Source organism: Lepus europaeus, chromosome 2 (genome assembly GCF_033115175.1).
Source record: "Lepus europaeus isolate LE1 chromosome 2, mLepTim1.pri, whole genome shotgun sequence".
Classification (NCBI taxonomy): domain Eukaryota; kingdom Metazoa; phylum Chordata; class Mammalia; order Lagomorpha; family Leporidae; genus Lepus; species Lepus europaeus.
The window spans coordinates 48433012-48447145 of record NC_084828.1 but is presented as its reverse complement, the minus strand read 5'-3'; the positions used below and the strand labels follow the sequence as shown (position 1 = coordinate 48447145).

General features: G+C 40.6%; 1 protein-coding gene across 6 annotated transcripts in view; it reads right to left on the bottom strand.

Moving 5' to 3' along the window:
• NSUN3 (NOP2/Sun RNA methyltransferase 3) overlaps positions 1–14134 on the bottom strand; it is a 277672-nt gene that overhangs the window by 249376 nt on the left and 14162 nt on the right. For all 6 annotated transcript variants that reach the window (XR_009867538.1, XR_009867540.1, XR_009867537.1 and 3 more), the window contains exon 3: positions 11303–11646. Coding sequence is in view for 2 of the 6 variants with exons in the window: in XM_062206701.1 (XP_062062685.1) it covers positions 11303–11646 (344 nt within the window). In the remaining 4 variants the exon portion in view is untranslated. The remainder of the gene's footprint in view (positions 1–11302; positions 11647–14134) is intronic.

Here is a 14134-nt window from a genome sequence, read left to right as displayed (position 1 = left end):
CAGAAACAATAGCTTCTTTGAAGCCACATTAACACTTACATATGGTTAAGACTTGAATGCAGAAATATGGTTGGTTGGATAGCTAAATAAACTTCCAACTTGTTCAATAATAGACTTACAAAAAGGCAAAGTTTTCATTGAGATATAGTGCACTGGAATTACCAACATTAGACAGTTGTTGGAGTATTTAGAATCCTGAGATAACAGGGAATTCAGATATCCTTTAGAATCTTTTGTTGTCCTTTATTCTCAGAGATTTGTGGATGTGGGGAATGATACCACCACTAGTAATCATAACCTTGATGAGAAAATCCAATTCATCTCTGCCAATAGCAAATTGCAAGTGAAGAGGGGTATTACACTGTAAGTCTTTTGATGCCTTCCTGCCAGTTCAAGTACTTTTGCAATGAGGTACAACTAAGACGGCTGCAGTGTACACAGCCATAGTTGTGCCCACGTCTATGGCCAGTCATCCCAGATTTCAGATGTTGATGAAGACAGCCCACGAAGAACTGCATGCTAGCAGTCTGTGAGCAGAAAATCCTTTTTTTTCTGGCACTCCTTCCCACTCTTAAAACCAGCCATTTCACATTCTGAAGCTCAAACAAGCATAGCAGAGAAAAAGGTAGTCAGACACACATGGTGAAATCCCAACACCTACCTACTCCATTGTCACACTGCAATGCAAACTGCCACAGCACACCTTTTCTAACACCAGCTCTCCAGACTTCCATATGTATGCCATTTTAGGAGCTGGCATCAGTTTTGTTAGAAAGGAAAGGGTAGGAAAACATTTTAAAGCTACACTGGTACAAATGTCACTCTTCTATAGTTAGCTTGCATATTTATTTTAGGAGCCTTTTGGAGGACTCACTAAAAGACCTTAAATAAGTATCTAAATGTCTTTGGCTTTGGAATCACTATAAAACAGTCTAAGACAAAAAGTTTATGTCATAGAGGAGGTATAATCCTAGGGAAGCAAGATTAAGAGAAAAATGGAAGGAAATTATGTAAGGAAAGTCCACAAAACAATATTTGTAATCAAGCTGGCTACAGCTTAGGTCAGTCCATCAAGATATCCCTAAAGTCTCAAATTACAGATTCTTAGAAGAAACTTTGAGTGTTAGTGGAAAAGGAGGAAGGAACAATCTGTCAGCAGTGTGCTGTTCCCTGCCTCTCGTTGGTTAAAGTGGATAATGTCCACATACTTCAGGTTTATGTACCTGGCTCTTTGAGACAGCTGCTAAAGAAGCCAAGCAGTTTCCAGGACCAAGCAGAGCAGGTACACATGTGTAGTGATCTCTGTCTATCAGATGAAACCCAATCAGAATCTCCTCAATTTGTGGCAGTGGTAGCATTAGCAACAGACAACTACATGACCGACTCTAGCCTTTGCTAGGGATTTTTGAGTTTGAAAGAATTCAAGCAGCTCCAGTCTTGAGGTGGGGGTAGCAGTAAACATGAAGCCAAACAGATATGTGGTGGTGCATACACTGGATCCAAAATAACCCCGAATCACACCTTGTTTCCATCACTGCCTATCAGAAAATGAGATTCTTAAAGGAAAGAATCATGTCTTATTCATCTTTCATTTCATTTTTCCTTTTTTTTTTTTCTGGTTTAAATATTTTAGATTTTATTGTTATTCTTTTAGAGGTAACTCAAAAGAATTTATCATGTATATATTAAAAATTTAAATTAGGACAATTTTCACAGTCTTTCTGTAAGATAAAAGGTTCATAATACTCCCTTCTAACTTTAATGCTTTTGTTATTATATATTTGGGTGTTATTTGAGCTCACATTTTCTAAAATTTATTTATTTATTTACATATCAAAGTTAGAGAGAGGGGGTAGAGGGAGAGGGAGAGGGAGAGGGAGAGGGAGGGAGAGAGAGAGAGAAAAATTCTTCCATCCACTGGTTCACTCCCCAGTTGGCCACAACAGCCAGGGCTGGGCTAGGCCAAAGTCAGGAGCCAGGAGTTTCCTCCAGGTCTCCCACATGGAGGGAAAGGGCCCAAACACTTGGTGGAGCAGCCAGGACATGTATTGGTACCCATATGGGATGCCAGCATCACAAGTGTCAGTTTAACCCACTACGTCATAACACTGGCTCTGATGAGCTCAGAATTTCTAACCCCACAATACATTATCATTGTCTTCTACAAAGTTGAAGACAGGCAGTTTCACTTGCAATCTCTCGAAAAGGACACTTCCTTCCTAGTTTATCTTTTGTATGGAGAGGATAGCACACTAGAATCCCAGCCTTATGTAAGTTAACCTCCTATTAGATGCTCTACTTGGGTAGGCCTCTGGGTTTGTCTTTTATTCTGGCATTTTCATAAAGCAATGAAAATAAATTTGAAAGTTTTTCAGGGTAAGCAAATGCTGTCAAGTCAAAAGCCAGGTTCAGTAGTCAATTCATCTCCAAGGTTTCCATTATTTTTTAGATTTTGGCATTATTTGAAGACTACTGATATATTTAAAGGACATGCCAACATTTAATTTAAAAGGCAAACACACATACACACACACACACACACAAATACAGAAAGAAGCAGAAACAGAAATCTTCCATTTGTTGGTTCAGTTCCCACATTCTCTCAACAGCCAGGGTTGGGTCAGGATGAAGCCAAATCAGAACTCAATCAAGGTCACACATGGGTAATAGAGACCCAAATACTTGAGCCACCATTTGCTGCCTCCAAGGAAGCGCCTTATCTGGAAGCTAGAATCAGAAGTGGAAGAAACAGGGGCCGGCGCTGTGGCACAGGTTAACCCTCCGCCTGCGGTCCCAGTATCGCATATGAGTGCTGGTTCTAGTCCCGGCTGCTCCTCTTCTAATCCAGCTTTCTGCTGTGGCCTGGGAAAGCAGTAGAGGATGGCCCAAGTGCTTGGGCCCTTGCATCCACATGGGAGACCAGGAAAAAGTACCTGGCTCCTGGCTTCAGATCAGCACAGCTCCAGCTGCTGTGGCCATTTGGGGAGTGAACCAATGGAAGGAAGACCTTTCTCTCTGTCTCTCCTTCTCACTGCCTGTAACTCTACCTCTCAAATAAATAAATAACTACAACAACAACAACAAAAAGTGGAACAAAGATACAGACGTAAGCACTTTGATATGGAATGTGGCCGCCCCAAAAGGCATCTTAACCACTGGGCCAAATGTCTGTCTGTTAACATTTTAGAAAAACATGCTAATGTTGATTCTATCCCAGGCTTCAGTACCAAAAAAAGGTAAGATTGGTGTTATATCCTATACTTACAGTTATTTTCTGCAGAAATTGAAGTTTTCGTCATTTCTATATCCTACACCTCTATATCTTCCATCTAATGCATTGACCACAGTGTGTGAACACTAAATGTGGATGAGCTAAGTTGGAAAGTGGCATAAAATGATAATAATTATTATAAACAATATTTATTTATTTCACTACAACTGAAAATCATGGCAGTACTAAATTATGTATTTAGTCAAAATTCTCAATTGAGGATTTTAAAATATTTCCAGCTTAAAAATTACTTTATGCTTTATTATTGTTTTGCTTAGATGTAGATTTTATTGAAATGCAAGTTTCATAGATGAGGGGCTTTCAAAAAATTCATAGAAAATTTGCATTACCTGTAATTCTTCTTTTCTACAAACTTTCTGCAGCTCCCTTGAATATATATATATATATATATGTATATATGTGTGTGTGTATATATATATATGTGTGTGTATATGTGTGTGTGTATATATATATATATACACACACACTATGTTAATTATATATAATGAAGAGACCTGAGAGTCTTGGTTTACCAGGCAGTTGTTATGGATGATGCATAGTGCCAGTTGCTGCAGACACAAAGGTAACTGAGAACCTGTCCTGATGCTGAAGAAACCATCTTGAAGAAAGCCAGATAAATCACCAGTTGAGTCTCACTGGGAAACAGCAGAATAGAGTCAACATCACTACAGTGAAGTTTTCAGACTGCAGCTCTGTCTCCTACCTGAGGGAATTTAGTTAACTTCTCTTAGTCTGTGTTTTATTTCTTTAAAGTGGAGAGAATAAAAACCAACTTACAATGTGGCAGAGTTAAATGGCATAATGCATATGTATAATGATAGTCAAACTGTATATTCAGAGCCCTAGGATTCAGAAAGATTTTTATCTGAGGATATATGATATTAGAAGCAGAGACTACTAAAAAAAAAAGCTTGAAAATCACAGATTTATGTGATGTGATTAACAACGCTTTTGGCAAATACAAAGTACTCCAAACTATTATTTTAATTATCACCGCAATGAAGACATACCTACTGTAGGTGAGTTCAGAGGAGGCCTTCTAGGAAATTTGATTCCTAGAAAGTTAGCAGGAAAAGAAGAAGGGGAAAGCAGTAGAACACACAAAGCCTAGAGATGGAAAAGGTCAGGAGAGAGGGCAAAAACCATTCAACAAAGAAAGGAGAGCTTCTAACATCCTCTACTATCAAAGGCTCACCACATGTCCAAAAGTTATTACTGACAGCAAACAGAATTTCATGCATGGGAGTCATAAACGTCAGTGAGAAAGTTGACTAAGTCACACTGCCTAACTGGGTCATCCTATATTACTCTATTTAGAAACAGAAATGTGGGAACAACATTGTGGATCTTTGGGTTAAGCTGCTGCCAGTTCTAGTCCCAGCAGCTCCACTTCTGATCCAGCTCCCTATGGATGTACCTAGAAACAAAGTGAAAGCTGACCCTAGTCTTGGGCCCCTTGCACCAACATGGGAGACCTTGATGGAGTTCTGGGCTTCTGGCTTATGTCTGGTCCAACCTTGGCCATTGTTGCCATCTGGGGCGTGAACCAGCAAATAGAAGATCTCTTTCTTTCTCTTTCTCTCTGTCACTCTGCCTTTCAAATAGATAAAATAAATCTGGAAAAAAAAAAAAAAAAAGAACCAGAATCGTTGGCTCTTTTTATGTTAAAATAAAGATATTACAAAGGTCAGGTTAACAAAAAATTGTCAGTGCATTGCTGAACTAAGAAGTGAGAGCAGTTGGACTATCAAAAGTAGATTAACTTTTTAAAATCATATTAAATATGAGATTTTTAATCATTCAAAGCTGTGAACCTCTTGGCCCAGAATAAAGGCCAGTACTAATCTGAAGAAATTTGGTGTTAAAATGCACTTAGGGTAGCCATCACTTTAAGTTTTGCTTATAAAAGCTTTGATTAGCATTGCTTCTGCATTCCAAATTCAAGCACTGTAGCTAACCTAATTTGGAATTTTAGCATCAGCATGAAGACATCTGTACTTCTTAGTAAACCATTATCATTAGTCCTATTTAGATGAAAAGCTACTTTCCTTGGAACACTGCCTGTAGTTCATTGCCCTTGATGTAAGATCATGAAGATTCTTCTCCACTTCAAATTCTTAAAATTTATCAGTTTGCCTTTGGGTACTTCATCAAATCAACTTCCCTACCATAAATATGTAAAATATTTATAGCCTACTAATGAAGATAATTTAAGATTAAAATGTTCTCTCTTCAAGATACAACCCTAATTTGACAATTCTATTCCAGCTTTTACAATACCAAAAGTTCTAAGCCCAGAATTAATGAGTATAAGCCAAGTAACAACAAATATCTTGTCAAAGAATACTGAGAGGAAGTAAAAACAGTTATGAGCTCCTATTTATAATATATTACTCCATAAAACTTCAGCTGAAAATACAAAAATAACAAGACAATCTTATAGTATAATCAAGTTTGCTGTGATTTCTTACACAAAACACAGCAAGCTTCAAGAACAGAGTTTTTAGCAAATCTTAAAACATAAAGTATATTTCTCCTATATGGTGAGCTATTTATGTATACCAATGCCAACTACAACTGGATTCACATCTCTCATAAAAATTTTTTGAATGTACTTCAACAGGGAATACTCTCAAAGAAGATAAATATTACAAGTCTTCAAACTAGGATATACATCCCTTGGGGATACATAATGATTTTCTCAGGGATAAGCAGGCATAGGTAGTTTCAAAACAATCAATTTTCAGGTCATCAGCTTCCCAAAAAGAGACACCCAGTGAAGAATCTCCCTTCACAAAGCATTTCACTAACTTCGTGAATGAAAATCAAGCTCCCACCCATGCAGAATCTTATTAGGGCAAATCATGCCAGGGTGTACAAACCTTTGAACACTAAACAAATGTAGTTCAGCACACTGGTTAAGAGAATGAATGAGTCTGGGGATTCTAAGATGGTGGATATGGAATGATGTAATGTGTTAAGCTAGGGATAAATAGTAATAATTTTTTAAAAAGCGTAGGAAGTATACTCTTAGGGGAGATTTAGAGAGAAAACCACAGTGGAAATTCTACAGAAGGAATAGGAACACTGGGGACCTTTGTGGAAGGTGAGGTTGCTCAGCACAAACATGCACACAATACATGACTCCAGCAGCCAAGAGCAGGGGAGGGTACCAGCTTGGAGACAGAGGTAAGATGAGATTGCAGCAACCCATGGTGATATAGCCGGAGGGAGAGCATGGCACGAGTCCTACCTAGAGCCCTAGGGGCTGGAGGGTACCCACGGCCCCATTGGAAGTCAAAGGGTCACATTTCTCTCACCCCATCTCCCAAATGGAGCCCCATGTCCAACTGAGAGAGGATGGGCACCATTTTCGGCATTAGTGACAGCTGTGGAAGCCCTTGTGCACACATAGCAACTGGCTGAGAAGGACGCCATCTTCTCAGCAGTACTGTCAGCAGCAGCAGAGAGAGGGCAACATTTGGCCAGCGGCTCTTCTGTACGTGTATGATCCAGAAATTCTAGCAGAGGGGAAAATCCATGTTCCCCAGACTTTGAGTATGGCTGCAAGGATTCACAGGGGGCTAGGTACCCACATAGACTATGAGGCACACCCAGCCTCCCAACATACCACAGGCTCCAGAACTCAAGCCACCTAGGCAGAGCACCCATGAGCAGCTGGCTTGGGGAACTTGTGTCTCTGTGGATTGGACAAGCTGGTGAGGCAGAGCAGAACCTCTGCACTCAGCAACTGTGGGTGACATGTGTGCTGAGACTGTGGGGACTTGGTGGCTACATGAGAGGGTGCAGGGAGCAGCTCGGTCTCTGGGCAATCACTAGGTGCAGTGCAATATGCACTATGGTGGGATCTCTGTTCAGAGTAAAGACGGCCAAGATCATTTGTGTGGTGCAGATGAGTGTTTTACCCACTGGAAGTTTCAGCCAAAACCAAAAGAAATCAGCACATGAAAGAGTTATCTGTCCCCATATTCAGTGCAGCTCAATTAACAATAGCTAAGATATGGAGTCAATCCAGATATCCATCAACTCAAGACTGGATAAAGAAATTTTGGTATATATACACTATGGAGTACAACCCAACTTTAAAGGAAAAAAAATGAAATCCTGTAATTTGCAACAAAATGTATACAACTGGAAACAATCATACTTAGTGAAATAAGCCAGTCCCAAAAAATCAGATATCATGTTTTCCCTGCTCTGGGGTAACTGAGTACCTAAAATGCAATATTTTGGAATGAAATGGACATTTTAGATCTGATGACTGTTTCAGCCCTTATCTCTTCTGATGAGGAACAGTGGATGTTTTTCTTCATATTATTTGTTGAACTCTTTACTTAGTGTAGAGTTAACCTTATGATCATTAAGTAAACTGAAAACAGATCTTAGCAAAAATTAAGAGTGGGACTAGGAGAGGGAGAAGGAAGAAGGGTTGAATTGTGGGCAGGAGGGAGGGTGGGGAGTGAAGTATCACTATATTCCTAAATCTGTATTCATGTATCAAAATACATGAAATTTGTATAACTTAAATAAATTTTTTTTAAAAAGAATTGTTCTCCCTTAGTGAATACAGTATTTTTTTTTCTTTGTATTAAAAGAGTTCTTTCTGTCCCTAGTAATAATTAGGACCAAGGCTTTTGTTTGTAACACTTGTTATTAAAGCCTAATCTGGGGCTGGTGCTATGGCGCAGCAGGTTAACACCCTGGCCTGAAGTGCTGGCATCCCATATGGGCGTCAGTTCTGGTCCTGGCTGCCTCTCTTCCTATCCAGCTCTCTACTATGGCCTGGGAAAGCAGTGAAAGAAGGCCTAAGTCCTTGAGCCACTGCACCCACGTAGGAGACCTGGAAGAAGCTCCTGGCTCCTGGCTTCAAATTGGTGCAGCTCCAGCCATTGCGGCCAGTTGGGGAGTGAACCATCGGATAGAAGACCTCTCTCTCTGCCTCTCCTCTCTCTCTCTGTAATTCTGACTTTCAAATAAATAAATAAATCTTTTTTAAAAAAAGCCTAATCTATTGAGAACTTTTAGTGTATTATAGCTCTTTTAGTATTGTTTTCTGTTTTTATCTGTTTTATCTTTGCAACAAAGATTATGTAGAAATAAGCACTGTATACTACTGCAAATCTAGATCTATGTCATTAATCTTGATCTAAAATAGTAAACTACATTTTTAGCACAGCAACTGAAGTAGAATTCATACGTTAATATTTCCTGTTTGATATTTACTGTGGACAATAAATTGGTAAATACAGTAAAATACATTTCTTGAAAAGTTGATCAGTTATCCCCTACTTAAGAGGATATACAAGTATTTATTGCAGGTGAAGCAACTTATCAGGTTTAGAATCTGTATTTCAAATATGCCTTCATGTCATCCTGAAGAATACAACCCAATGAAAAGCTGTTTACATGTTTTAAAAGCAATGTTTTACAATCATAATTTCTTCAAGTATAAGACAAACTGTTTTGTTATTTCATAAACCAATTTTGCTTCAAGTGTTTCTATTTTGTAAAATAGGTAGTCTCTTCCTAAAATACAGTCTTCTTATGATTACCAACTGTTATTTATGGTTCTGCATGCTGTTTAGTTTAACATCAAAAGTCTAGACCCTGTATGGTTCGACTGAAAGGCTTGATAAGGAATTCTCTAGCAGCTGGAAATTGAGTTCCTACTTCATATTCTATAAGCTGGGACTATACTCATTTGAGCAGGTTTGAGTTCAAGATGTTTGCTGCTGTTTTTCAATGATTCTTTTTTTCATTGAAAATTAAATCCTGTGGCAGTTTCTGAAGAGTTAGGAGTTTTTTTATAGCATGTGTGCATTCTGAGTAAATTGGTTTCAAGATTATTTGTAAATTGTTACCAACCATCAGAAATAAATGTGTTCCCTTTTACAAAAAAAAAAAAAAAAAAAAGAGACTGACCACCAGGCAAGGTTGCTGTTTGCAGTTTAGATGACTTCAAATGCCTTGCTTTTGCCAGCGCCACGGCTCACTACGCTAATCCTCCACCTGCAGCGCCGGCACCCCGGGTTCTAGTCCCGGTTGGAGCACCAGATTCTGTCCGGGTTGCTCCTCTTCCAGTCCAGCTCTCTGCTGTGGCCCTGGAAGGCAGTGGAGGATGGCCCAAGTAATTGGGCCCTGCACCCGCATGGGAGACAGGAGAAGCATCTGGCTCTTGGCTTCGGATTGGCGCAGCACGCCGGCTGCAGCATGCCGGCCATAGCAGCCATTTAGGGGGTGAACTAATGGAAAGAAGACCTTTCTCTCTCTCTCTCTCACTGTCTAACTCTGCCTGTCAAAAACAAACAAACAAACAAACAAAAAAATGCCTTGCTTTCAACGAACTGGAACATGAGTTAAAATCATTAATATTATTAAAATAATGTTTGATGAACGGTCCACATATGATATAGAGTTATGTGGGTGATCCTGTGCCTGGCTGGGAGACTGCCTGCCTAGCCCATGCAGGAGGGTTAAGAGGGCACAGCATGCCATGCCCCCGGGAAAAACCCTGGTCGAGGGTACAGCACACTAGGACCCTCACACATGACCTGGCTGCTGGCAGGTGGCAGGGACATCAGGCATATACCCCCAACACACACTTCCTGTTGAAGGGCCTTCTAATTGTCAACTAGGTAAATGGCTCCCGGATGTGGCCCAGACCCATAAAGATCACCTGGAAGGCTACATAGGCTATGTGACCTTCAAGCTAACTGGAGAAGCATAGAGGCACCAGTATTGGTTTTATCCTATAGAATTAGTGTTGTTACCCTGAACTAGCTACTCTTCCTTGCCAGCCCTTTAAAAGCTTGTGCCTGATTGTTAATAAATGGACATGTTCACCACAACTGTCTCTGGTGCTTCTTGTCAAAGGACACTGTCACCCCACTATCCCGACAGTGTGGGCCTCACAGGATGAGCCCACAACTGGCGCCCGAACAGGGACCTGAATGCATAAGGTAGGGAAGGGTGGAGCCCTCCCTTCTAGATGTGAGGATATCTCCATCCCATTTTAGGAGCCCCCACCGAGGTCATGGGCTCCTGCCATGTTTATTGCTTGGGCCCCTCTCTGCAAAGTGAGAGGATATCTCCGTCCTGTTCTAGGGGCCCCTGCTGTGTTTATTGGCTCCAAGCCCAGAGTTATAATTCAGAAAGAGATTAAATAAACAATGAAATCACTACAACACAATTCTCTCCATTTACATCCTCTTATTTGTGTGAACAACAGAATTTGCGTCTTCAAAATTATCAATCAGAATTGACATCTCATCTGCCAGTAAGTGATATTCATCCAGAGAAACTCAAATTAGTTTTTAAATGGGGAGAGGGGACTGGCATTTGGCATAGAAGATGCCGCTTTGTACACCTGCATCCCCTGTCAGAGTGGCTGGTTTAGAGTTGCTCCCCAACTTCCAATCCAGCTTCCTGCTAATGTACAACCTGGAAGGCAGACGATGGTCCCCATACTTGGGCCCCTGCAACCCACGTGGGAGACCAGATGGAGTTCCTGACTCCTGGCTTCAGCTTGGCCCAGCTTCAAACATGGGGATGGATGGTGTCTCTCTCTCTCTCTCTCTCATTAAATAAACGAGTAATCTTTAAAAAATGTTTTGCTGCAGAGAAATGTAACAGAGACATACGTACAAGACTCTCCCCTGTAAAAGTAAGTAACAAAATTTAAAAATCTTCTGTCATCAGCTTATCAGCCCCTATATTATCTCACAGATTTGTAACCCATAAGCTGTACTTTGGAAATTTATATTCATTAAATAAAAGTTTAATTAAAAAAAAAATGCAGTTTTTTCCCAATTACCTAAGCACCTTGAACAAGATGCTATTTATACACACTGATTTCCTCATTGTTCTCCAGAGGGTCCTGGTTTTCTACATTTGCAAAGTCAGTCTTACAATTCTCCCACAATACTTTGCAAAGTAATTTATAACACATGGATATTTAAAAGTTGTCGATTACTGAGCAACACACACTACCTGGATAAGCACACTGTAGCAGGGCTACTGATTTCCCTCCAGGAGCAGCACACAGATCCAGAACCTTTTCCCCATCCTGTACTTCCAGAGCCAGTACTGGGAGAAGAGAAGCAGCATTTAGAAGATAGTATTTTTTCAGGTTCCCAATTTGGTGTCTTTCTGAAGTCATGCGGTATGGAGTTTTGCTGAGGTAACACTTCATTGATTTAGGATAGTAGGGTAAAGATCCTTGAAAGAGCTTGTGGTAGCCCTTCAAATGTAAATCCTTTTCCAGTTCAAAAGGGTAATTGAATCTGTTGAGCAGGACAGCATATTGCCAGCACGAGGGAGATGTGAGGATAAACCTAGAAAAGCAAAAAGAGAGAAAAAGGAATATTAATACATATATACATCAATATAGTTTTATATTACTCATTGGGTGAATATGGTCCTCATTTTATACATCACTTACCTATGATTTTGAGACATGGGATCAATATTCTTGACTTTGTCTTCTGTCTGATGTAACTCAACCCAGCACTGTTATGATGCTGTCTTTATTTTAAAAGTTTGCTATTTTATTCATTGTGGGTTTTAAAAATTTAATTTTGGAGTTGGTGCCGTAGTGTAGCAGGTAAAGCTGCCACCTGCAGTGTTAACAACCCATAAGAGCACCAGCTGCTCCACTTCCAAACCAGTTCCCTGCTAATTTGCTTAGGAAAGCAGAAGATGGCCCAAGTGTTTGGGCCCCTGAACCCACGTGGGAAAACCAGAAGATCCTGCCTCCTGGCTTTAGATCAGCCCAGATCAGGCCTGCCATTGGGGCCATCTGGGCAGTGAACCCGCAGATGGAAGATCTCGTTCTCTCTCCCAGTCTCCGTAACTCTGCCTTTCAAATATATAAATAAATCTTTATAAAAATTTAATTTTGATCCCACAGTTTTCTTGGTACCCTTTAAGTCCTGCATGGAAGGGGATGGCTCACCTGCATCAGTCTCATCTCTCCTGACAGAATATATCTTACCAAAAAAACCATGGCCTGCCTTTATGTAACTCTAAATCTGTCAAAATGGATTCTTATCTACCACTCTTTCCACAATGAAGTATTTAGGTTAGAGACAAAATTTAAAACCAGCAACTATTAATGTTGGAGGGAAAAGTATTATCCAAAAAGAGTGTTTGAAAGAATTAAAGTTTTCCTTTGACTAGGATATGGAATGCAACCTACAGTTAACTCTACAGTAATGGAGTTAATGAAGCAATGAGTGGCTCAGATAATGCAAATTCAAGGATGATTTAAAATCACAGACTGATGATGCAGGCTTTGCCCCCTGCAGCTTTACTTTCCTAAATTTGTATTCAGTCCAACAGTTAAATCTCTTGACAATCACAAGCTCACATCAACTGACAGATGATACAGCAGGAAATATTTAATTTATTTACTAGCTGACCTTTCTAGCTGAGTTATTTGGGTGCCTCATTAACCATGGTCAATTAAATAAATTCCAGCTGCTACTCACCCTGGAGGTGCCTATGTGAGGAATGGCTAGATTGAAATGTAACACCTGCGACTGGAAGTATGCCATGTGAATTTCAATTTAGGGTGAACATGTGGAACTGCTTTCTCCTTTCACTGCCTCTTATGATGGATGGTGTGTCAGAGGCACCTGGTTCTCCTGTTTCGGCTATTTTGGAGGATAACAATAAAGAGGCTCACAAACTTTAGTGTGCATAAGTGTCTGTAAAAAACACCACTGGGCACTGCCCAGAGTTTCTGGTGAGTCTGAGGAAGTGCCTGCAGTTTGCATTTCTTTTTATTATTATTATTATTATTATTATTTATTTGAAAGAGTTTTACACACACACACACAGAGAGAGAGAGACTGCCCAGAGTTTCTGGTGAGTCTGAGGAAGTGCCTGCAGTTTGCATTTCTTTTTATTATTATTATTATTATTTATTTGAAAGAGTTTTACACACACACACACACAGAGACAGAAAGAGAGAGGGAGGGAGAAGTCTTCCATCTTCCATCCACTGGTTCACTCCCCTGTTGGCCACAACGGCCGGAGCTGCACTGATCCAAAACCAGGAGCTTCTATCAGGTCTCCCAAGCCATATTAGAGAGCTGGACTGGAAGTGGAGCAGCTGGATCTCGAACCAGCGCTCATATGGGATGCTGGCACTGCAAGTGGTGGCTTTATTTGCTACGCCACAGCAGCACAGGCCCCCAGTTTGCATTTCTAACAAGTGTCTGGTGATACCAATGCTGCTTGTCTCCAGAACCACACTTTAGGAACTGTTGTTTCAAAACAGACTCAAAAGGAAGATCTGTGAATGCTAGTGTCATAAATCTTATGGCAGAATATCCTAACCTTACTCTCCAAGCCAAGTGAAATGCACTCAGTATTGTGAGTCATGTATAACAGAGGAATGGTCAGAAACATAATCTGATCTACACAGACTGTAATGGATTGGCTTATAATCTGTGCCTACCCCTTAGCTGTGAAAGAACAGAACATTTTGTTAGGAACAGCCAGACCACTGGGGCACAGTTAATTCTAGGGGCTAGCACTGTGGTGTAGTAGGTTAATCCTCTGCCTGCAGTGCCGGCATCCCATATGGGCGCTGGTTCTAATCCTGGCTGCTCCACTACCGATCCAGCTCTCTGCTATGGCCTGGGAAAGCAGTAGAGGATGGCCCAAGCACTTGGGCCCCTGCACCCACATGGGAGACTTGAAGGAAGCTCCTGGCTCCTGGCTTCAGATCCACTCAGCTCCAGCCATTGCAGCTATTTGGGAGTGAACCAGCGATGGAAGACCTCTCTGTCTCTCCCACTGTCCGTAATTCTACCT